General features: G+C 44.2%; 2 protein-coding genes across 2 annotated transcripts; one reads left to right on the forward strand and one right to left on the reverse strand.

Annotated features, from left to right (window-relative positions):
• The first annotated feature begins 1192 nt into the window (after nt 1-1192).
• LOC117548654 (peptidyl-prolyl cis-trans isomerase FKBP10-like) lies at nt 1193-10924 on the forward strand. Its single transcript, XM_034220040.1, has 10 exons — nt 1193-1465; nt 4527-4672; nt 5646-5835; nt 5910-6055; nt 6724-6913; nt 6994-7139; nt 8868-9057; nt 9815-9957; nt 10037-10200; nt 10277-10924. Exons 1-10 carry the CDS (start codon nt 1278-1280, stop codon nt 10457-10459), a joined length of 1686 nt encoding a protein of 561 aa, XP_034075931.1. The 5' UTR covers nt 1193-1277; the 3' UTR covers nt 10460-10924.
• On the reverse strand, nt 10912-21848 carry LOC117548656 (cytosolic 5'-nucleotidase 3-like). Its single transcript, XM_034220041.1, has 10 exons — nt 21708-21848; nt 21299-21397; nt 21138-21207; nt 20999-21045; nt 20446-20531; nt 20267-20356; nt 20012-20174; nt 19740-19940; nt 11677-12021; nt 10912-11611 (listed from the first exon to the last, which is right to left on the reverse strand). Exons 1-9 carry the CDS (start codon nt 21708-21710, stop codon nt 11911-11913), a joined length of 870 nt encoding a protein of 289 aa, XP_034075932.1. The 5' UTR covers nt 21711-21848; the 3' UTR covers nt 10912-11611; nt 11677-11910.
• Between the last annotated feature and the right edge of the window lie 1752 nt (nt 21849-23600).

A 23600-nucleotide genomic window follows, 5' to 3' on the forward strand; every position in this document is an offset into this window, starting at 1 on the left:
GTCTCCAAAAAGTGTGTAATAATAACTGATTGAAAGTTGCAGTATAACAGTAAGCCAAACTTTTTTCTCTGAAACTAAAGATTACTTTCAGATGATACAGAGTTAGAATTTTCGGCTCAACTCATGAGTGAGACTATGGGGGCAGTCAGGCCTCTGGGCCAGGCATTACACGTTTGCAGAATTCCATTAAAAAGAGGGCGGGGCCCAGGGGCCACACCTCCTGCTGCTCTGAGGAGTTCACGATCCCAAGATGCGTCAAGCAAGACAGAGACAACAAAGGCCGGAAGTTGTGTCGTTTCCAGTCCAAAGTAAAAGCACAAAGTAAATGCTTTTTTCTCTTTAATAAAATAAATATAAAGAGTGAAGTTGTTGAAAATAGTTCAATGTAAATATACACCAACATTTGTTTAAAGCATATTTTACCAGTGTAGCACAACTAGCAGTCGATCATTTATGTGGCAAAGCATTGTTGTTGTTAAATAGTTTAAAAAAACAAAAAAACGTATAACGTATTAGTGAAGTGCAACCAACAGAGGATCATTTGGTAGTACTTTTAGTACTTACTATAACATATTGTGAAGTTATTGAAAATGTACACAATAAATATTGACCAGAATTATTCCAATGCGTTTTTACCAAGCTTGATCGTATAGTTCAACCATACTTTTGTGTGAAAGAAATTTGGTCGGTATTTCCATTTTATGCTACTTTGTACTTGTACTCGACTACATTTCTTTAATTAGGCTACTTGCAGATTTGGTTTTATTGATGTGACAACACTTATATAAGACTTTAGTTACACCTGGAGTAAATTCACAAGCTATACTGCAGCATGCAAAGTGATCTAGTCTAATGCATCAATAATTATAATCAAAACATATAATTTATATTATTCTGAAATTGACACATTTGCATAATGAGTATTTTTTACTTTAGGTACTTTAAGTATATTTGAAACCTATGATTTTACCTTTCTACTTCTACTTGAATAACATTTTGAATGCAGGACTATTACTGTAACAGAGTATTCCTACACTCTAGTACTTCTACTTTCACTCAAGTACAAGATCTGAGTAGCCTACTTCCACCTCTGCCTGTGTGTGTATCCGTTTATTCTATTAGAAGGCTTTTATTTTTGTAATTTTAACCGGAAGTAGTCCGTCTCAACTCGACAATCTTGACCCAGCTCGTCTGTCTGTACTTTTCTCCACTCTTCTTTAACCTCATCACTCCCCCGTTACAGACTCTCTTCCGCAGTTATTGTCACAACTGCTCAAATGGATCTGTTAATATATAGTGCTTCATTTTGCCTTCATGTACTTACTGTTTATTGTAATTTTGTGGACGTTGTTGTGGATCGGTACGACATACCGAGAGTGTGTCCTCGAGAAGTGGGGACTGACGATTTTATCCGTTATCACTTTAACGGAACCTTCTTTGAAGACGGGAAAAAGTTTGACTCCAGGTGCAGTTACAGCAAAAAACATAATTGAATGTAAATACAATTAGTTTAGAGTGAGCTCATTCACAGCCTTAAGTTTGTCTCTCTACATATGTTGTGAAGTAAACAACGAGCTACAGTAACATCAAACCTTACATGCATCTGCAAAAGTATAATGGAACCCAGCATGCACCATGTCATATTAGCTCTTCCAAAAATTGTGTTGCAAAGTGGGATAAGAATGTATTTATAAGGTATTGTTATTTACTTTCCTGGAGACAATACGACATCGAAATGCGACCATTTTTCCTGATGGATTCACAGATCATTTACTGAGATTACAACTGCAGACGTGTCAATCGCCATATCACATTGAAATTGTCAATGGAACTATATACAGGGTTCGTACGGGTGCTTGAAATCCTTGAAAATGCTTGAAATTTGACGTGGTGTTTTCAAGGTTGGGAAAGTGCTTGAATTTTGGGAATGGTGCTTGAAATTGAGATAAAGTGCTTGAAAATGTAAATGCTTTACTTTTACAATAAATTGCTGTCTGACTGAATAGTTCGCTTTTTAGATTAAAAGAAAATAATTGCTTTGCTTTTACATAAAACAGCTCCGCAAACAAGTGTTTGTGTTATGTGTGACCTGGGCATTCTGATGAGAGTGATAGATGACTGTGTGCCAGGAGGTTGCAGTTTCAACGAGCGTTGGCTAGCAGAAGACAAATACAAGCCATGGCTAAGACGAGGGTCAAGCCCACGAGTAGCCTCCTGCAAAGTTTGCAAAAATAACGATGCGAGAGTCTGCGCTGACGAGCCACATGAAAGGTACGCCGTAGTAGAGCATTTCAGATTAGGCTAACGTTGCATGTTACGTTTGTTTAAGCTAACGTTAGCTAGCTGATTAGCGAACTCGATTGACGGATAATAATAATTGCAGGGGACAATCATTTCAGATGAGCGTACCTATGTTATGTGCGTTACAGTCGCCATCCTGTGGTGTTCAGAGGATGAAGCACTCACGGCATTTCGTGTTATAGTCACGAAATATAATCTATTGATTCGACACAGAGCGATTTTGAAAGCAATGTATTTCTACTGGTAGTATGTTTCGTGCCTAAACCAAATGTGACTTGCTCTATCGAAATCAGTCACATTGACCCGAAGACACATTTTCGTTTGTATTACTGGTCTGGGGGAAGCTCGCGAGTGTGTTTGTGTATTTTTGCGTTTGTTTCCCGGGGAAACACTCACAAGAAACACCAGCTGTTGTTATGCCTGCTGTGACGTTAAGTTACTCAGTTCTCCGCTTGTAATTATGCCGAAGCTTTAAAGTTGTATTTATCATCTGAATTTGCCGAAACAAGTTTAATATTCTGAAAGCCAAGACTTTGTTTATTTGAAAACAGATGAAAACAAACTGTCTTTATATAAAATTGAAGTATTATACAAGTAAAACTACATGTTGCTTTAATCCCATGTAATTGTAGAATGAACACAGTCTTCCTTTGAAGATGTATAAGTCAGGTGTCTTGAGTAGTCAGCATTACCTACAAATCATTGTACACATTTGTAAATATTATTTTCCACTTGTTACCATTGTGAGTCTATTTGTATGCAGCTCTGCATGATTTTGTGGCTACAATTCAGACTAATACGCTACCAGAGGTGGAATAAGTACTCAGGTATTGTACTTGAGTAAAAGTACAAGTACTCAGATCTTGTAGTGAAATTATAAGTACTCAGATCTTGTACTTAGCAAAAGTAGAAGTACCAGAGTGTAGGAATACTCTGTCACAGTAAAAGTCCTGCATTCAAAATATTCCTCAAGTGAAAGTAGAAAAGTATTCTCATCCAAATATAGTTAAAGTAGCGACAGTAAAAGTAGTCGTTGTGCAGATTGGTCCATTTCAGAATAATATATATGATGTGTTTTATAATGATTGATCATGAAAGTGTTCTCAAAGATGGTAAAGGTGCAGCTAGTTTGAATGACTTTGTATACTGCAGGGTAGCTTGTGGATTTACTCCAGGTGGAACCATAGATTTAACACTTGATTAGATTTCACATCATTCATCCACATCTGTGAAGTAACTAAAAGTATTAAATACATGTAGTGGAGTAGAAGTACACCATGTACCTCTGAACTGTAGAGGAGTAGAAGTACACCATGTACCTCTGAACTGTAGAGGAGTAGAAGTACACCATGTGCCTCTGAACTGTAGAGGAGTAGAAGTACACCATGTGCCTCTGAACTGTAGTGGAGTAGAAGTACACCATGTACCTCTGAACTGTAGTGGAGTAGAAGTACACCATGTACCTCTGAACTGTAGTGGAGTAGAAGTACACCATGTACCTCTGACTTGTGTTTACTGCCAACCTAAAAGTACCTCAAAAATAGTAATCAATAATGTATTGAAAAGTTATTTGGCTGGTTGTTTTATATCGGCTCAGACAGGTTATATGGGACATACAGATGGGTCACTCATTTTGAAATATTAAACTTAGTTTTATTTTCTTTAATTTTTCATCCTCGTGTAGAAGGCTATCACGAAACACACATTTGGTTGTTTATAGCATAAAGAACATCTGATTTAATGTGAGGTAGGGAAATAATCATTTGAGTATGTGTATATAAATATGTAATTTACAACAGCTGTAAGATGCTTGAAAAGCTGGAAAATGCACCTTGAAAATGCTTGAAAAGTGCTTGAATTTGACTTTGGAAAAGGTGTAAGAACCCTGTATATAAATAGGACTTTAATCTAGGCATTAATTAAGTATTCAAAATCAATTGTGTCTTTTGTTGACTTCCCAGTTTTTAAAGTTTAAATATTTTTAAAAAATGGTTGATTATGATGCATCCCATATTGTCCTTTTTTATAATACTGCTAATGTGGATGGAACATTGAATGCTTACTTTATTTCACCATAACATTTTCATAGCACCATGACGTTAGCTTTTTACAATAGAACATAACTTTTTTCTTATGTTGCCTTCTAATTGGATCCTTCAACCTACTTACCTTCAGTGGTTTCCATTGATTATGCCCTCTCACCCTGCTCTCTTCTTTGTTTACAGCTATGACCGAGGCAAGGCCTTCATCAGCCAGGTGGGCTTTGGCAGACTGATCGCTGGGATGGACCGTGGCCTTCAGGGCATGTGTGTCAATGAGAAAAGGAGGATCACCATCCCCCCCTACCTGGCCTATGGGAGCATTGGGGCAGGTGAAGAAACACATGATGAAGTTTCTTCACAAAATGATATGATATAATCAAGGCCGGATTAGTACCTCCAGGGGCCCTTGGGCACTGAGCACTCATGGCCCCCCCCCCCCAACCCACATACCAACAAATAACACCACGCCTACCCAATCCTACCAACATGACCAATATTTAGAATTTTCAGTCAATCTGGCATGTCAAATCGCACACCTATTTGTCAAAAGCAGCGACGCAGCCACATAGTTCAACCATGCCCTTTCAGTCAAAAAACACAAGACAAAGATACAATGGATAAGATCCCAAGATGGCTCAGGAATACCTAGGTAATACCAATCAAAACCTCAGAGCAGCACCCCACTTAATGCCAAAATATGACTGGCTGGCTGTACAAGTACACGAGGAGTTCTCAGTCACAAACATTGAGAGTTACAAAAATAAAATATGTAGTGAAATTGTGTGGTTGCTCAAGGGTGGGGCTGTGATTCAGCTATACACCGCCGCCGCTTAGTAATAAAGTTGAGCGCATACATAGTGAGACCTACAGTAATTTGACCCTATAGAAAAGCTGTGTTATATAGCCCAGGTTGCCCATGGTTAATCCGGCCTTGGATATAATAGAGTCTTTGGCTAAGGATCCAATATCACATTTAAAAATATTTTCAAATCTATTCAATTAGAAGAGGTTACGATATAAGATATATATTTAACACAATCAGTTCCATTTACATTAACTCAAAATATGTATTACTGGTCTCCACGAGGTGCATTTGAAAGTGATACCGATGTGACATGGGAAATAAAAAATATTAGCGTATCTTAAAAATGATGTATAGATTTCATAACTTTTCAACCATGGTTAAGTGATCGTTGACTCCATCCAGATTCAAACTGTCAAACCCTATGGGTGATTAAGAGCCCTTTGTTGGATGCATAATCTGTACTGGTGTTGGCCAAATCTGTGCTGTTTGCCTCCCAGGTGGTGTAATTCCTCCTGACGCTGTGTTGGTGTATGATATTCTCCTGCTGGACATCTGGAACGAAGAGGACAAGGTGGATATCCGCTCCTTCGGCAAACCTGCAGCCTGCAAACGCACCACAAAGACATCAGATTTCATCCGTTACCACTATAACGGCACCCTGCTGTCGGGTGCAGCCTTCGACTCCAGGTGAGGTTAGGTTCTAACATTAAGGTGACTGTTGTGGGATTCCTCCATCCTCACCTACCTTGTGTTTGATTTAGTTACGCAAGGAATTCAACCTATGACGCCTACTTGGGACAGGGCGACCTCATCAAAGGCATGGACGAGGGGCTTTTGGGCATGTGTGTCGGGGAGAGAAGGATCATCATCGTCCCACCTTTCCTGGCGTATGGAGAGACTGGCCACGGTACTAACTAATAAATCATCTTGAGTTAAAGTTGGCTAATAGCTTATCATTTCACATACCAACAGAGATGGCAAAAGTACACAGATCCTTTACTCAAGTAGAAGTACAGATACTCGTGTTTAAAAATACTAAAAGTAGAAGTACTGACTAAACTTCTTTACTCGAGTAAAAGCAAAGAAGTATGGGCTTCGAAATGTACTTAAGTAAAAAGTACCCATAACTACCAGCTGTTTTAAAGAGTAACTGACCTCCCTTTATATTAATAGAACAATAAGGTCATTGTTACTAATGAATGCTGAACAATGGCAACATGACAACGTTTTCATTGGTCCCTCTTCTTTAGAGAAGACCAGGAAATGATGGATACACGGATCGTGTTAAAATCAATAGGCACGCAATGACTCTAAATAATAATGATCACGCCAACAAACGCAGATTAAAACTAAAGTAACAAGCCTGTTTTGAAAATGTAAGAAGTAGAAAGTACAGGTATTTGTGTTAAAAATGTAAGAAGTAAAAGTAAAAAGTTGTGTAGTGCAGTAAAGTACTGATACCAGAAAAATGTACTCAAGTACAGTAACGAAGTATTTGTACTCCACTACTTCCCCCCTACTGCATACCAAATTAGAATTTGAAATAAAGACGCATTTTGTTTTTTCTTCCAATAGGAACCTCGGTCCCTCCTCAGGCTACGCTGGTGTTTGAGGTGCTGCTGGTGGATGTGTTCAACCCTAAAGATGATCTCATGTTTGTGGTGAAGGAGGTGCCTGAAGGCTGCACCCGCAGGACGGTGTCTGGAGACTACATCCGCTACCACTACAACGGCAGTTTCCAGGACGGCACCGCCTTCGACTCCAGGTGAACATAGGATTCCATTTCCAGGAGAGAAATAAAACATATAACTGGAAAATAATCGAGTGTAACGCTTCTCTTGACAGCTACAAGCGGAACAGCACCTATAACACTTACATCGGCAAGAGATACGTGATCCCAGGAATGGACAAAGCCCTGCATGGGCTGTGCATAGGAGAGAAGAGGAGGATTACCATCCCTCCTCACATGGCGTACGGCGAGGAAGGAGTTGGTGAGTTGGACAAATGCGTTTAAAGGTCAACTATTATGAAAAAAATCCACTTTTTCATGTCTTTTATGTATAAACATGTGTCCCCTCTGTGTGGGAGATTCTGAAAGTTTCAGGAAAAAAGTGTCGCTCACTTTTTGTCCTGATCCATTTATATAAAAACTAGGGCCGGGACTTTAACGCGTTAATTAAGATTAATTAATTACACAAAAATTAACGCGTTAAAAAAATTAACGCATTTTAATCGCACTTATTTTTGCACAGCGGAACGTTTCTCACTGGATGAGTTTCAGGCGTACCGATTATACTGGAGCACCAACTAACGTTCATGACTTCAGACAACAACAAACCACAGTGAACAACAGTGGGAAATGTTGTTTTAAAAAACGGACGGATGGAAGCGTCGATAAGAGCACGGTTGTGTGCAAATTATGCAAAAAGGAATTCGCATATCACCGCAGCACATCAAGCCTCAAGTATCACCTCAATGCAAAACATATAGCAGCTAGCGTGAAAGCTAGCGTGGACGTTAGCCTCTTTTATCGCGTTCACACCAAAAAGAGCCGGTACTAAAATTAGTTAATGAGAACCTTTTTACCCCGACGAAAGTCCCTGCTAGAGAGCAGAGAGCTGCTAGAGAGCAGGGACTTTCGTACGGCTCTCTTGTGAGAAAAGAGCTATATTTCTGATTGGCTGGGCGGATTGCAAACCACGCCCCGTAAAACTCCCAAAAAGTTTTGTGAAGCCGCCATTTTATTATCCTCGCATTAGCATTATTAGCATTAGCCCAGCGCAGAAACGCAGAGAGACTAACTTATGGCAACACAAAATAAAACATGGGAGCGGTGGAGATGAGGAGGTGTCGGCGTTCTGGCGATTTACTCGGAAGGCTGCTGGGACTCCCAGCAGCTTCTACTGAAGCCAGTCCCCAACTCCGGGGACTTCCGGCCGGGGACTTTGGGCGGCAGTATACGCCGTGAAGTGGTTTGCGGCCTGCCAGTAAACCCAAAGCAGAAGAAGAAGAAGTGACGTCAGCGGCTTCATTTGCCTAATCCACCCCCAGGTTCAAAGAGTTCTCATGAACTCAATTCTCATGAACCTTTGTGGGAAAAGTACTGCGGTGTGAATGTGCCTAATGGTATACTAAAATCCATGTGAAAAAAAATTGCTTCTCACTGTTCTTAGGTCAAATATGTATATGCGATTAAAAATGCGATTAATTTCGATTAATTAATTACAAAGCCTCTAATTAATTAGATTAATTTTTTTAATCGAGTCCCAGCCCTAATAAAAACCTGTCTGAAAATGAGCTGATCCGATTTTGGCCACTTTGTGATGTCATAACGATGTTTTGGCTTGTGTAACCATTAGCCAATCACCAACCAAGGTAACCCCCACCTTATCACCTGAATCTCCTCCTAGAGCACCATTGTGTTTATTTTAACCAAATATCTCTCAGAGGGGCGTGGGGAGGGGCTCCTTATTTTCATCTAAAGTAACAGACAGAGAATCAGCACTTTTGAAACAGGGCTGAAACAGAGGAGTTTATGGGATGCTACAATGATCGTTTGGTATTTCAAGCCAAACACTTCAGAGACATGTCTTGTATATATCTGAGATCTATTCTAAAGTAATGAAAAACAGTATAATAGGGGACCTTTAAGAAAAATCAAAAGACACTTTGTATGAACCAACAAACCACTTAGTCCTGTTTATTTCCCCCCCCCCCAGTTGACCTGATTCCTGGCTCTGCTGTTCTGGTCTTCGACATTCACGTCATAGATTTCCACAACCCCGAAGACACAGTCGACATTAAAGTTACCCACAAGCCCCAGGAATGCACAGTGACCAGTGAAGCTGATGATCTGATTCAGTATCGTTATAACTGCTCCTTGATGGACGGCACCCTGCTGTACTCCTCGTGAGCGCCCCCTGCTACACTGCACCCCCTGCTACACTGCACCCCCCTGCTGCTGCATGCATGTAATCATCGATTTATTGTGGGACTAGAACTGCAGATCTAACTCCATTTATGTATCCGTGACTACAACACATATTCCTGCATAGGTTTTTAATTAGCATTTTTAACCCTTTGCATCCCTTTAAAAAAAAAGTTGATTTAATGTTCTTAGAGGGAAAAAAAGTGTTTTTTAAAATTATTATTATTTTTCTATTTTCCCTCAAGTTAGATCTTTTAATCTACTTCAGTTTTTTATCATAATATTTCTTTCTGAATTGTAACCCTTTAAATGCAAGTTTATAAATAATCCCACTGTTGATGAATTATTATTTTCTGTGTTTTTAATGCCAGGGAGATTTTTTTCACAGTTTGGGATATGCCTAATTTAAAACAGGACGGCGGCATGTCCCAATAGGCAAAACATTCCTGAGCATTAAAAACAAGCTCAATTTTGTGGAAAACAGTTAAAAATTAAAAATGTAAAGCCAGAGCTTTAGATTGAGATGATTTAAAGCCCGGGTATCAAAGAATTGTATGTCAAATTGGGGGGGGTTTCTGATTGTCTCTTTGTTGGCTACACAGTTAAATTAAAATATATGCAATATGCATCAATGACGCATCGACAATTATAATCAAATGAAAGAGCCAAAATGTCCTGATGCATAAAGGTTAACTCCCCACTGTTAAAAGCCTTAACCAGTTATCGGTCCTTTTCCAGGGACCAGTTTGACTCCCCCTCCATCACGACTCTCGGAGCGAATATGGTGATTCCGGGTCTGGAGGAAGGTTTGAGAGGCATGTGTGTGGGCGAGAGGAGGGAGGTGGTCGCTCCACCACACTGGGGACATGGTGAAAATGGAGGTCAGTATGAACTTCACTCTAAACACACTTTTCTTTTTACCCCAACTCATATTTCCTCTGCTCTGTTTTTGTTCCCAAGCTGGTGATGTTCCCGGGAGCGCCGTGCTCTTCTTCGAGCTGGAGCTAGTGAAGCTGCAGAAAGGTATTCCGGAAGGCTTCATGTTTGTGTGGCTGGGGGACAGCCCAGACCCCCTCTTTCCTGCCATGGATCTCAATGGTGACAAAGAGGTCCCTCTAGAGGAGGTAAGAGTAACTGAATCTATCCAGCCTGGATATACACAGTGAATATGTTTTAACAACCATCTCCTGTTTCCTCCAGTTTTCGGCCTTCATCATGCTCCAGGTTAAGGAGGCCAAAGGTCGTCTGCGGCCAGGGTTTGATGCCGACACCATCATTCAGGACATGTTCAATAACCAGGACTTAAATAAAGACGGGAAGATTATTGAAGATGAACTGAAACTTCAGGGGGAGTCTCAACAAGTGAGACGAGACGAGCTGTAAATGGGACGTTCTGTATTGTATTGGTGGAGAGGAACAGGCAGGCAGTGGCTGAAGTCGTCATATGAGAATCTGTCCTGCAACTATTTTGAAAATGCTTCGGAGATAGAAACATTGTTGAGCCTTTTAATGCAGTCCTACTTAACTTGGTTTTATTAAAATAATGTGTGAACATGAAACAGGTGTGAAAATGTGAAAGGAAGAACAATCGTCTGTAGTGAAATTGTGTTCTGTTGAACGAGGCAAATTTGATATCTTTCCATTTACAAACCGTAAAAAGCATTTGGGCTGGGCCCCTCTTCCAGAATACAACTTTATTAAATACGAAATCAATGCCTCATCTAAACATGATGAAAAAACACAGATTACGTTGGAGTAGCTTTTTTGTATAATATCAGAAGGTTTGTTATATAAAATGTTCTATCAAAATGTGTTGTGAAACATAAAATAAACAGTTTTGTAGTAAAATGAAACTTTATTTCACACAATCATAATACATGTTTCAGTTTGATTTGACAGACAACTGTGTCGAAATGGAGGAGATAGAGGTATGACATGTGTGACAGAATCAAACTACATTTATTTTATTATCCATATGAAAAATTAATTATTAAACTGGTTATTGAATTAAAAAACAAATGTGTTTGTTGCAGTGCACACTTTTGAATCAACCGTTGTTAAAATGACAGAAGGTTACTTCATGTAAACACACTAAGTTATGATAATCTTAATACCAACACTTATGAGATAGATGTTAGTCATTTTAAATACGTTGACCTTTCAGTGCACTCCACCACATTTAAAAAATGACTATTTATTTTAAGCTTAAAATCTGATGTATTTGCCAGAGTTAACCCCTTATAATGTTAACAAAAACATTGCAAAATGTAAAAATGTTCATAACAAATACAACCTGTACTGTAAACTTACAATGAGTCCAGAAACTGGAAGACTTGACACTGTAAGAAAACGCTTTTGAAAAAAAAATCAAGTTTCAAGTTTGTATCTGCTGGTAAAGAGCTTATTGTAAGGAATTGGTTTCAAACCAGATGTCCAATGCTGCCACTTATGTAACGTTTTTTCCCTTTATCATGACATCCTATATGAAGACAAAAACAGACCCACCAACAAAAACAATATTATCTTATTTCTTCCCCCAAATAAAAACATAACCACACACACACACACACACACACACACACACACAACCCCCCCCCCCCACACACCAAACAAATCACACACAGTATGGTCAGTTTGACTATAAACATGAGTGGAAGGCCAATGGAGGAAAATATCAAAGGGTGACATGGTGAACGTGAGCCGTGTCTGTAAACTGGACTTGTGAAGAGTTTTGTAAAACAATCGTGTAACTTTCGAAATAAGCCTTCCACTGGCACCTTCTGAGCTTCAGCTGATGGCACTGGAGCGTACAATAGAAAACAGCAGTGCTCACTTTACTTATTGCCTGTCAGGTGGAGCATTATGGCATTGGGGACTTCCAGGGTCTCATCTTGTACCAACACTATGTCATACGAGTCCAAGTAAGACTGCTTCCTCTCCTCCACCTGAGGAGAAAAAGGAGATGTGAAGTCAGTAGGTTTTTTTACACTTTCTTTAGTGGATTTTCAAAAAACATAAAAGCTACATTAACAAAATGATATACAAACAATTAAAGAGAGAAATTTAGTTTTTAAAAGTTTCTCCATCAACTAGTATCACCAGTGTCCAAATTCATATCACCATACAGTCATTAAATAACATGATTTCGTACAAATGTATGCTTATTGTTCTCTTAGAAGTTAAATGTGAGTGTTCATCTCGGAGCAGCAGGTGATCACAATTCTTTGTAGCAGTTAAGGAGAAATGTAAGACAGAGTGCAAGTAAACACAGATTATCAGTAAGGTGCGAAAACCAAATGTACACAATGCCCTGAATGTAAACAGGTTAAGATTGTCATAAATATAAAGTGGTAACCATGTGGTAATTTTGATCTCAAAGGGTTAATGTCCTATTCACAACTACAGTGTAGTTGTGTAATGACAAACTAGGGTCAAAGGTTCCTCAACAATGCAATATAAATACAGTATACACAACAAGACATAACTGAGGTTACCTACTGTAACCCAGCTTCTATGAGTATTGGCGCAGCCCTCTAAGGCTATCGCTATTGGGTTATCCCTCTGCGCCCCCGCGCAGCACTGAAACACTTGTAGTCCACATCCACGCCCACCCGCCAGGTGGGCCCCACCCTCGGGTCTCTTTCTGGTATAAATAGGAAGGGTGCCCGGCAATCTGCTCCCATACAAAATAACCTTTCTTCAGCTATTCGTAGAGCCAGTGGGGCCCAGCGCTTAGAGGGCTGCGCCAATACTCATAGAAGCTGGGTTACAGTAGGTAACCTCAGTTCTATTTCGTATATGGCTTCGCCCTCTAAGGCTATCGCTATTGGGTTAAGGGCGAAGCATGATGTAGTCTGCGCCCCACTGGGTCCGTCCGGCATTAGAAGCACAGACATACCTGCTTAATAACACCCCCCTGCCTGTTGTGCCATGCGTAATGGCGCATCACCGTACCTGGAACATAGCAAAACATGTCTATCTTCTTCCTGATGGGGTGAAGGCTGGGAACAATACATACCGACCGCTGTGAGAAAGTAGAGACGAAGGTCCCACCTTGTCCTGCGATCATAGAGGGGGAACAGCCGCTCTCTCCGTGCCAGCCAGGTAGGAGAGCGCTCAGCTGGATCCCTGACGTCACTCACTCTGACCGGCACTCCATACGAAGTGTGTCAGAGTAAAGGGAACATCCCTCTCATACGAGGGGAAAAAAGGGCCGCTCTCTGTGTGCCGCGAGGCAGGAGAGAGGCGCACAGCTGGATCCCTGACGTCACTCACTCTGACAGGACACCCAGTACAGGGTGCGTCAGAGAGGAAAGGGAGACATCCCTCAAATCAAATTGAATAAATGAACAGGGGGAAGACCAAGATGCAGCCGTGCAAATATCTTCCACTGACATTCCTCCGTGCAACGCCGTGGAGGAGGAAATTCCTCTGGTGGAGTACGCTTTGATATTCTCCGGGGGCTCCACCCCAGAGGAGACATATGCCTGTGACACAGCCTCACACAGCCAGTGTGACAGCCGTTGTGTAGACAGAGGTTGCCCGATCGAGCGCTCTCTGTAATGCACAAACAGGCGCTGAGAACGGCGCAATGCCGCCGTGCGCGCCACATAGCAGGACAGCGCGCGCACCGGACAGAGGAGATGAGATGTGGCTTCTTCCTTCGACCTGTAAGGAGGGGGGAAGAAGCCAGCCAGGGTGATCACTCTTGACCTAAAAGAGTTGTGATGACCTTAGGCATGAAGCCGGGTTAGGGCGTAAAACAGCTGAACTGCATCTCCTTGGATCCGGAGACATGACGGAGCCACAGAGAGAGCAGACAAATCACTCACCCTTTTCTCTGATAGAGCCAAGAGCAGTACTACTTTGGCTGAATACAGTTAAGGGGAACCTGATCAGGTTCAAATGGGGCTTTGCTTTAGTGCGCGTAACACCAAAGCCAAATCCCACTGAGTCGCCAGTGTGCGTGACACAGGTCTGAGTCTCCATACTCCTCGCATACAACGGCTGCTGCGTTCTGCGAGCCCCTTGGTTAAATTCGCCGGGAATATACATTGCTCTGATGGAGAGCAACGTGTGTGCGCGCCCAGAACAGCAGCCGCCTGGCTGCGTTCAGAAGCTGCGCAGATCGTACTCCTCCCTGGCGATTGAGGTAGGCTGCTTCCATAGCCGTGGTCTGTGCAAATCAACACATGTTTGATTGTACAGCAACGGGGCGACTCCCCCGTTCTTTTCCGAGATTTAGAAAAATAGCGGGAGTAAACCGCGCAAGACACTGTTCCTGGGATAACGGGAGTGTTTCTTGTATCCCATGGAACTGCTGGGGGGAGAGGCTTCTCTGTGATGTGCCGTAATGGTCGTCATGGTGACGTGCCACGCCATCGCCACCGCTGCCCATGAAGCAAAAGGGCTGCGAGGGAGTTTCCACACGCTGCATTCCACTCCGTCTCTCATCATGAGGCGCGTACACGCCCAGAGGATGAGAGGTGTGTGTATGCTATCGACACGAGGCTTTATAACGGTGCTCGTGGATTTATTATGACCGTGTGTAGGAGGCATATCTGGGACAGAGGAATGCCTCGAGCTCTGCAGTTTATAAACCAATAGGTTAAAACAGCAGGCTTCTGCAGTGAATGAAGCACCTCTGGAGTGTCCCCCAGTTGGAAGAGACCAAGGGGAATCCCCCCCGTGACCAGCTGACGCCAATGCCGAGCAGCTGCGTCACGGAGAGTGCTGTGTGGGTTGTGACACGCCGGAGGAGAGCTGTCAGTTTCTCCACTCGCTGCCGCGAGAGCACGCTCTGCTGCTGGCTGAGTTTTTAATTCCACTCCAGATAAACGTTTGTCTGAGAGGGAAGAGAACAGCTCTTCTTCCAATTTATTATGAAACCCAGGCTTTGACAGATGCGATACGAGATGTACCGTCTGTAAAGCGACTTCCTCCCTGGAGCGAGCCAGCAACTAGCAGGTCGTCCAGAGGAAACCACCCTCTCATCCCTCCTCTGTGTAGCGGCTCCAGCCTTCTCTACACAAAAATGGGAGGAGCCAGGAAATATCCAAACGGCAGACGATTGTCTGGTCTGATATTCCCTGAAATGAGAAACCGCAGGAATTTCCTGTGTTTCGGGATGATGGGTACGTGGAAGTATGCATCCTTCAGGTGGAAGTTAACCAGTCGTCCTGGTGAACACATTCCAGCACCTGTTTGATCGTCAGCATGTGGAATATTGACAGAACGAGGATGTCTCATTGCCCCAGTCTTTTTTGGGATTAGAAAAATAACGGAAGTGAAAACCCCTGATTTTTCTCCCTTTGAGGAACCCTGGAAATATCCTCTTTCAACAGGAGTTCCAGCAGCTCGGATTGGAACGCAAGCTTCTGGGAGGACAGGAGTGTTTCCTGTATCCCATTGAACTGTGGGGAGGGGGGGAGAGGCGAACTGCAGGGTGTCCCCTCTGCTGATCAGCCTGCTCATCCATCTGTCCATCAGACACACGCGCTGCCACGCCGAGAAACACTCTGAGAGCGGGTGCACATGCTCGAGATGTGTTGTGGTCGTCATGACGACGAGCCACGCCAGAGTCCTCGCCACCGCTGCCCGTGAGGCAACCCAAGGTGGGCCTAGAGCGAAAGGGCTGTGAGGAGGCCTCCACACGCTGCATTTCACTCCGACTCTCATCATGAGACGCGTACACGCTCAGAGGATGAGTGGAGGTGTGTGCAGTGACATCCACATGAGGCGTTACCACGGCGTTCATGGGCTTATTGTGACCGTGTGTAGGTGGCGTATCTCGGACAGAGGAATGCCGCGAGGTCTGTGGTTTAATAACCGAAAAGTCATAACCACCAGGCCTCTGCAGCGAACCCTGCTGCCTACTAATCAACAGATTGGAGGCAGCTGGCCCTGATTTTCTTCCTCTTGGGGAACCCTGGAAATAGCCTCTTTCAACAGGAGTTCCCGTAGCTCTGCTTGGAGCGCAAGCCACTGTTCTTGGGATGACAGGCGTGTCTCCTGTATCCCGTTGAACTGTGGGGGTGGGGGGGAGGCGAACTGCAGGGTGTACCCTCTGCTGATCAGCCTGCTCCTCCATCTGTCCATCAGACACACGCGCTGCCACTCCGAGAAACACTGAGCGGGCGCACATGCTCGAGATGTGTTGTGGTCGTCATGACGACGAGCCACGCCAGAGCCCTCGCTGCCCGTGAGGCAACCCAAGGTGGGCCTAGAGCAAAAGGGCTGCGCGGGGGCCTCCACACGCTGCGTCTCACTCCGACTCTCATCATGAGGCGCGTACACGCTCAGGGGATGGATGGAGGTGTGTGCAGTGCTGCCCACATGAGGCGTTACCACGGCGCTCATGGGTTTATTAAGGCCGTGTGTATGAGGCGTATCTCGGACAGAGGAATGCGAGCTCTGCAGGTTATTAACAGGGGTTAAAACCGGCAGGCTTCTGCAGCGAGCCCTGCTGTCTACTTAATCAACAGATTAGTGGCAGCCGGCTTAATTAGCGAGCTCTGCAGTTTATTAACCGATAGGTTAAAACCAGCAGAATTCTGCAGCGAGCCCTGACGCCGTGGCGCTGCGGGCGCTGCCGCTGGGGGCACCTGGAATACTGCTCTTTCCCCCGTTCTGGCTTCTCTGTGATGCATTGTAATGGTCGTCCTGGTGACGAGCCACGCCATTACCCTCGCCGCCACTGCCCGTGAGGCGAAAGGGCTGCGAGGAAGCCTCCACACGCTGCGTCTCACTCCGACTCTCATCATGAGGCGCGTACACGCTCAGGGGATGGATGGAGGTGTGTGCAGTGCTGCCCACATGAGGCGTCCGTGTGTAGGAGGCGTACCTCGGACAGAGGAATGCCGCGAGCTCTGCAGGTTATTAACCGAGGTTAAAACCGGCAGGCTTCTGCAGCGATCCCTGCTGTCTACTTAATCAACAGATTAGTGGCAGCCGCGAAAGGGCTGCGAGGAAGCCTCCACACGCTGCATTTCACTCCAGCTGTCATCATGAGGCGTGTACACGCTCAGGGGATGAGTGGAGGTGTGTGCAGTGCTGTCCACATGAGGCGTTAAAACGGCGCTCATGGGTTATTATGACCGTGTGTAGGAGGCGTATCTCGGACAGAGGAATGCCGCGAGCTCTGCAGGTTATTAACCGATAGGTTAAAACCAGCAGGCTTCTGCAGGGAGCCCTGCTGTCTACTTAATCAACAGATTAGTGGCAGCCGGCTTAATTACCGGCTCTGCTTCCTCGGAGGCTCTCGCGGAGCAGACCAGGAGCGGGGAGCCTCACTCCCCTTTGACTCGCCGCCGGGAGACCCTGTCTCTGGGGTGGCGGCGGAGTGGAGACGTGGGACGGAGCCCCTGCAGCCGCCGAAGGGCGAGTCTGACGCCGAGGCGGTTGCTGTGGGCGTCTCTCCGCTTGTGGCCTCCTGTGGCCGGCGTAGACGCCGCAGCTGCTGCGGGCGTTGATGCCGCTGTGGCAGCTCAGCCAGCTGGAGCCAGCTGTACATGCTGGCGAATGCCGTCCACCTGTTCCGCAGCCGTCTTCATGGACTCCACCATGGCGTGGAACTGGGGCGCGAGCAGCCCGTCCGGGCTGATTGGAGCGTCCAGTAGCACATATTATCAAAGATAACGTTACATCTCTGATAGTCAGTTTTTCTCCCAGCAGTTCCATTTCCGGGGCTGCGGCAGGGCAGCAGCTGTGTGTCTGTGCTGCGCGCGGCGGTACATTTGAATTACACCGGGCAGCGGCACAATATGAACTGTCAGGAAGACTCGGGTCTAACTCATGGTCTCTAACTAACCTTATTCAACATAAAATAAAATGGCAACAACAGGGCTTGGGAGCAGTGGTCGCACTCGCGTTAACCAAATACCCCCCCGTCAGTGCGAGTGAGTGATAAATTGTGTACTCGACGGGTAATAATGAATTATGACGGAAATGTTACGATCCTGTCCGTCAAAATGACTGACAACGAAAAAGTCTTAAGCCACCACTGCTTGGGAGAAAGAAACGACGTGATATTTGGGCCCATTTTTGCTACAATGAGGCGGAGAAAAAACGCCAATGCATTGTTTCATCAGAAGGGAAGCAATGTGGCCATAACACAGGTAAAAACACCACAAACCTGAGCAGATACTCTCTGCAAAGCTTCTTAATCATTCAACCTGTGGTTTTCATCAAATAAGGACAATATATAATCTTATTTATTTATATTTGCTAAAATGACAAATTATTGGTTTTGGCTAGACTAGTTTGACTGAAATGTTCTATATAATCTGATGACTAAAAAAGACTCAACAGTTTTCATTGACAAAAAGTAGACTAAAATAATTAGTTTTCTTTGACTAAAATAAGACTAAAATGCTCAGACTTTTAGTCGACTAAATCTTGACTAAAATAGTTACTGTTTTAGTCGACTAAAATAAGACTAAAATGCTCAGACTTTTAGTCGACTAAAACTTGACTAAATAAAAACAGGATGAAGGTGACTAAATATGACTAAAACTAAAAAGGAAATTTAACAAAGGACTAAGACTAAAACTAAATAAAAAAATAGCTGACGAAATTAACACTAACTTCAGCCCAAGGTGGCGCTGGATCTGTGTCACCCACGCAGAAATCCTCACCTGCCAGCGACGGACGCGCACAGAATGAGCGCCGTGCTGGCCGCCTTGCTGATTTCCTCTGCCTCGGTGGTGGACCGCTCTACCAGTGTCCCCACCGAGTTGGAGAGCCGCGCGATGTTATTCGCCGCCGTGCTGTGGTGACGGAGAGGGGGAAAGCATGTTCGGCCACCAAGCTGGCACCCTGCTCCGACTCTGTCTCCCCCGTCCGGGGGAGAGGAGGGAGGGGAGAACCGAACTGTGGAGGGAGACGGGGCAGGAGTTGCCTTTTTCCTCGGACTCCTGCCCGGCACGCGGCCCCAGGGACACTCGGCCCCAGGGACACGCGGCCCCAGGGACACTCGGCCCCAGGGACACTCGGCCCCAGGGACACTCGGCCCCAGGGACACTCGGCCCCAGGGACACTCGGCCCCAGGGACACTCGGCCCCAGGGACACTCGGCCCCAGGGACACTCGGCCCCAGGGACACTCGGCCCCAGGGACACTCGGCCCCAGGGACACTCGGCCCCAGGGACACTCGGCCCCAGGGACACTCGGCCCCGTCCGCGGGCTCGTAAGCCTGGACGGGCCAATCGTCCTCCTCGGCCACAGCAGCAAGAGCGTCCGCTCTCCGCTTCCTGTCGCCCGAGGGGAGGGGAGCGCAGTGTGTGCATGCTACCTGCTGGTTTAGAGCCACGTATGCGTGCTCTGACCCCAGGTAGGCTGTGCTTCAGTAACTGTGCTGGTTTGCTGAAGAAAAGAGGGAGCAGATTGCCGGGCACCCTTCCTATTTATACCGGAAGGAGGCCCGAGGGTGGGGCCCACCTGGCGGATGGGCGTGGACTACAAGTGTTTCAGTGCTGCACGGGGGCGCAGAGGGATAACCCAATAGCGATAGCCTTAGAGGGCGAAGCCATATACGAAATAGAACAAATGAATACAGAAAAAGAATACAAAATGCAAGCTCAGGAGATGAGCAGTCGTATGGCCTGTGGGATAAACTGTCCCCGAGTCAGGTGGTGTATAAAAGCTGTGTGTCAGGTTGTATTTACCTTGTCATTAAGGAAGCCGATCTTGAGGATGTTCTCCATGTCCTGCACCCCGTCGGCCATGGTCAGATCTCCCAGAGAGTCTCCCAGCAGGAGCACGTTGGGGCGCGTCCGCAGCTCCTGGAAATGACCGGTGTTCAGCAGAGCGCCTTCCCGTTTGTTGTAGATGTGGATCAGCTCTCCCTTGAAAGCCTTCAACAATCCCTGTAGCAGCAAATACATGAAGTCAATCCCTGGTGCGGGGGTCAACCGTAGTTTGAGGCGCGGATACTCACAGACTCATCGAAGTCCATGTAGTTGGAGAAGACTTTGACGTTGGAGTGGAAGACTCCGGCCTGGCGGATAACCTCTTCTAGGATATCTCCAATTCCAGCAGAGAAGATGAGGAGGGGGATGCTGTGCTCCTGCAGGTGGTCGAAGAGGAGCTGGTAGCCCTCCCTGATGAAAGAGCAACCGTTAATACACATCTTTTTCAACATGTAGACTATTAAATGGATGTTCTGGTCTTCTGAGGGATCACTCTCTCTGACCTCAGCATGGCGTCAGAATCCCGCACCGCCGTGGCCAGCAGGTCTTTCCTAATCTTCTGCTGCACCAGGATTTTGTGAGCTTTAGTCCACCTGTGACATATAGGTGGGTGACTCAGTTGTATTAACACATTAAAGTAAGGAATATGATATTTTGAGTAAAAGGTGTGTTAGATACTCACCATTCCACCATCAGGGGCAGCTTTTCTGCTATTGATCGTGCCGAGTCGATCTCTATAGGGTAGTATGTGTCGAGCAGAACCTTCAGCTGACAGAGACAGGACAATACTTAGAGCACTGTAACAGTTAGGAAACTACTGCTTTTTACCCAATGAGAAATTAGAAATAATTGTCAGTTTACAACTTATTTTTGTCCTAGGGATTCTGGAATGTGTTTCTTTCTGTGTTTAAAATGCTGATAATGTCCAAACACTCTTAAAATGAATATATACAGTACACCCAAATAATAAGCAATATTTGGTCTTACTGGGTATTTCAAAGAATTGTGCTTGTTTGTACTAAGGTAATCTGCTTCTTAAGATGTAAGCATTTTCACTTAAGATAAAAAAGGCAAATATGCATATATTTCACTTGTAATATCTAACTATTTGAACGTGCATTAACTGCATTGTGTCTCCGAAGCGGCTTACAGTTACAGAAAAATATATTGGAAGTTAGTTGTAAATAGTCCTACAAATGGAAACAATTATTTTTGCACTAAAGGCTCACTCCTACCTCTTCTCTGCATTCATTGGAGATAAGATTGCTGTTGTCAAGAATATCTGTAAATAAAATCAGAGACAAAATGTCTACAACATTTGGCCAAGACCAACCTTTGAATGCATGAAAACCCCAAACTACATCTGGCACTTACTGTGACATGTAGGGCACCTTTTGCCCTTGTATGCAAATCTTGTCAGAGTCATGTCAAAATCTGCGATCACCTGAATAGAATAGGAATAGAAATAGAATATCACACTTCTTCACATTGCACGTGTAATTTAGGGAAAACACTTGGTATTAGTGGATATGTACCTGCACGGTGTTGGAGCCAGCCTTCACCATGGACTGCAGGATCTCCTCCACCCTCTGAGGGTCCCTCATACACACCGAGGGGTTGGACAACTCTGGAATCTGAGCATTGAATACATATGCCGGTTAGTTTAGTCTTACACAAACAAACCACAATGTCCCCCAGACAGCTGTTTTAACGCACACCATTTGCCAGTAGTACCAAACATTGACACCATAGACAAATAATAATTGAATGTACTGTTATAGACGATGCAGCTAACAAAGAGGAACATAAGCTAATATTAGCCACAGTGATGCCAACAGCCATGCTAGGTACGTTTAGCTGACCTAGCTAGCTAGTATGCAAGTTTGTTGCTTTTCTTTTTAGTGCATGGCACACTAACAACTTTAACTTAAAACATATGATTACCATTGTCTGGATATAGGTTGCTGCTCAGTTAATGTTGATAAAAGATGTTTCAACAGTTGCCAGTCTCCGTTGATAAGTCCCCTTAATGTTGCTACGGGAGAGCGAGCTCAAGAATCATCTGACATCTGCTGATAGAGCGGTGATGCTGCCTTCCGGTACTGACCAAAGTGTAGGAATTTATTTTCAAGTGACTAAAACAATGTTGTGAACAGTAATGTTTTGTTCCCCATAGCTGAAATGTAACGTGTACTAGGAGCGATGAATGGAAATATATTACAGAAAATATGAAGATACTAATATCATTTATTTTGCGACATAAAGATTCCAAGCATTTATTTCCGTATGAAAATATACACAAGTACGAGTTTGATGGTGAACACTTAAATGCATCACCACTACTTGTATAACTTCAAGTGGGACGTCATGTATTCCTCCACCCAGGGCAAAGGCACAGATAGAAGGTTCCCACTTGAATATCGTAAAACGTTATACAATTTCATTATATGGTAATACAATATTAGTGAAGTGTGTTTAAGTGAAAAGGTTATTGTATAGTGTTTCATAAAAATGCAATAGAAAGCCAAAATATAGAATATGTAATGAGAAATATTGTAACAAAAAAAACACAGAATTGTTTGTAGCCTTTATTTAACCAGGTGAAAGCCCCTTGAGATCAAAAGATCTCTTTTTCAAGGGTGACCTGCAATATTATGAATATTATGCAATACAAATCATAGTATAGTATGTGATAGAAAATTAATTTAAAATATCTTAGAACCATGTCCTGATAGTATTCAGGACATGGTTCTACACTGAACAAAAATATAAATGCAACACTTTTGTTTTTGCTCCCATTTTTCATGAGATGAACTCAAAGATCTAAAACATTTTCTATATACACAAAATAACCATTTCTCTCAAATATTGTTCACAAATCTGAAAAGATCTGTGATAGTGAGCACTTCTCCTTTGCAGAGATAATCCATCCCACCTCACAGGTGTGGCATATCAAGATGCTGATTAGACAGCATGATTATTGCACAGGTGTGCCTTAGGCTGGCCACAATAAAAGGCCACTCTGAAACGTGCAGTTTTGCTTTGGGGGGGTCTGGGGGGGTCCGAAAACCAGTCAGTATCTGGTGTGACCACCATTTGCCTCACTCAGTGCAACACATCTCCTTCGCATAGAGTTGATCAGGTTGTTGATTGTGGCCTGTGGAATGTTGGTCCACTCCTCTTCAATGGCTGTGCGAAGTTGCTGGATATTGGCAGGAACTGGAACACGTTGTCGTATACGCCGATCCAGAGCATCCCAAACATGCTCAATGGGTGACATGTCCGGTGAGTATGCTGGCCATGCAAGAACTGGGATGTTTTCAGCCTCCAGGAATTGTGTACAGATCCTTGCAACATGGGGCCGTGCATTATCATGCTGTAATCAATCAATCAATCAATCAATCAATCAATCAATCAATCAATCAATCAATCAATCAATCAATGTTTATTTATATAGTCCAATATCACAAATGTTACATTTGTCTCAGTGGGCTTCACAGTGTGTACAGAATATCTGTATGACAATACGACACCCTCTGTCCTTAGACCCTCACATCGTACAAGGAAAAACTTCCGGAGAAAACCCACAGTTTAAAGGGGAAAATGGGAGAAACCTCAGGGAGAGCAACAGAGGAGGGATCCCTCTCCCAGGACGGACAGACGTGCAATAGATGCCGTGTGTAAATTGAAAAGATAATACATTTGCAACATAGGTAGTCCAAATGTTTGGAAATGCATGTGTGTATAATAGGAAGATGAATCCACGAGGATATCCATCCAGGACCTATGATCCAGGACCACAGCCACGACTCAAGATCCAGGGCTCGCGATCCAGGA

The sequence above is a fragment of the Gymnodraco acuticeps genome, unplaced genomic scaffold (assembly GCF_902827175.1).
Source record: "Gymnodraco acuticeps unplaced genomic scaffold, fGymAcu1.1, whole genome shotgun sequence".
Taxonomy (NCBI): Eukaryota; Metazoa; Chordata; class Actinopteri; order Perciformes; family Bathydraconidae; genus Gymnodraco; species Gymnodraco acuticeps.

Excerpts from the sequence above, each read along its gene's own strand:
- LOC117548656 (XM_034220041.1), bottom strand. Across the intron at positions 20,532-20,998 it reads CCAATGAATGCAGAGAAGAG|CTGAAGGTTCTGCTCGACAC; the intron begins GTAGGAGTGAGC and ends TGTCTCTGTCAG. Across the intron at positions 20,357-20,445 it reads CTGCCCCTGATGGTGGAATG|GTGGACTAAAGCTCACAAAA; the intron begins GTGAGTATCTAA and ends TATATGTCACAG.
- LOC117548654 (XM_034220040.1), top strand. The coding sequence starts at position 1,278 with ATGGATCTGTTAATATATAGTGCTTCATTTTGCCTTCATGTACTTACT. Across the intron at positions 1,466-4,526 it reads GGGAAAAAGTTTGACTCCAG|CTATGACCGAGGCAAGGCCT; the intron begins GTGCAGTTACAG and ends CTTTGTTTACAG. Across the intron at positions 5,836-5,909 it reads GGTGCAGCCTTCGACTCCAG|TTACGCAAGGAATTCAACCT; the intron begins GTGAGGTTAGGT and ends TGTTTGATTTAG.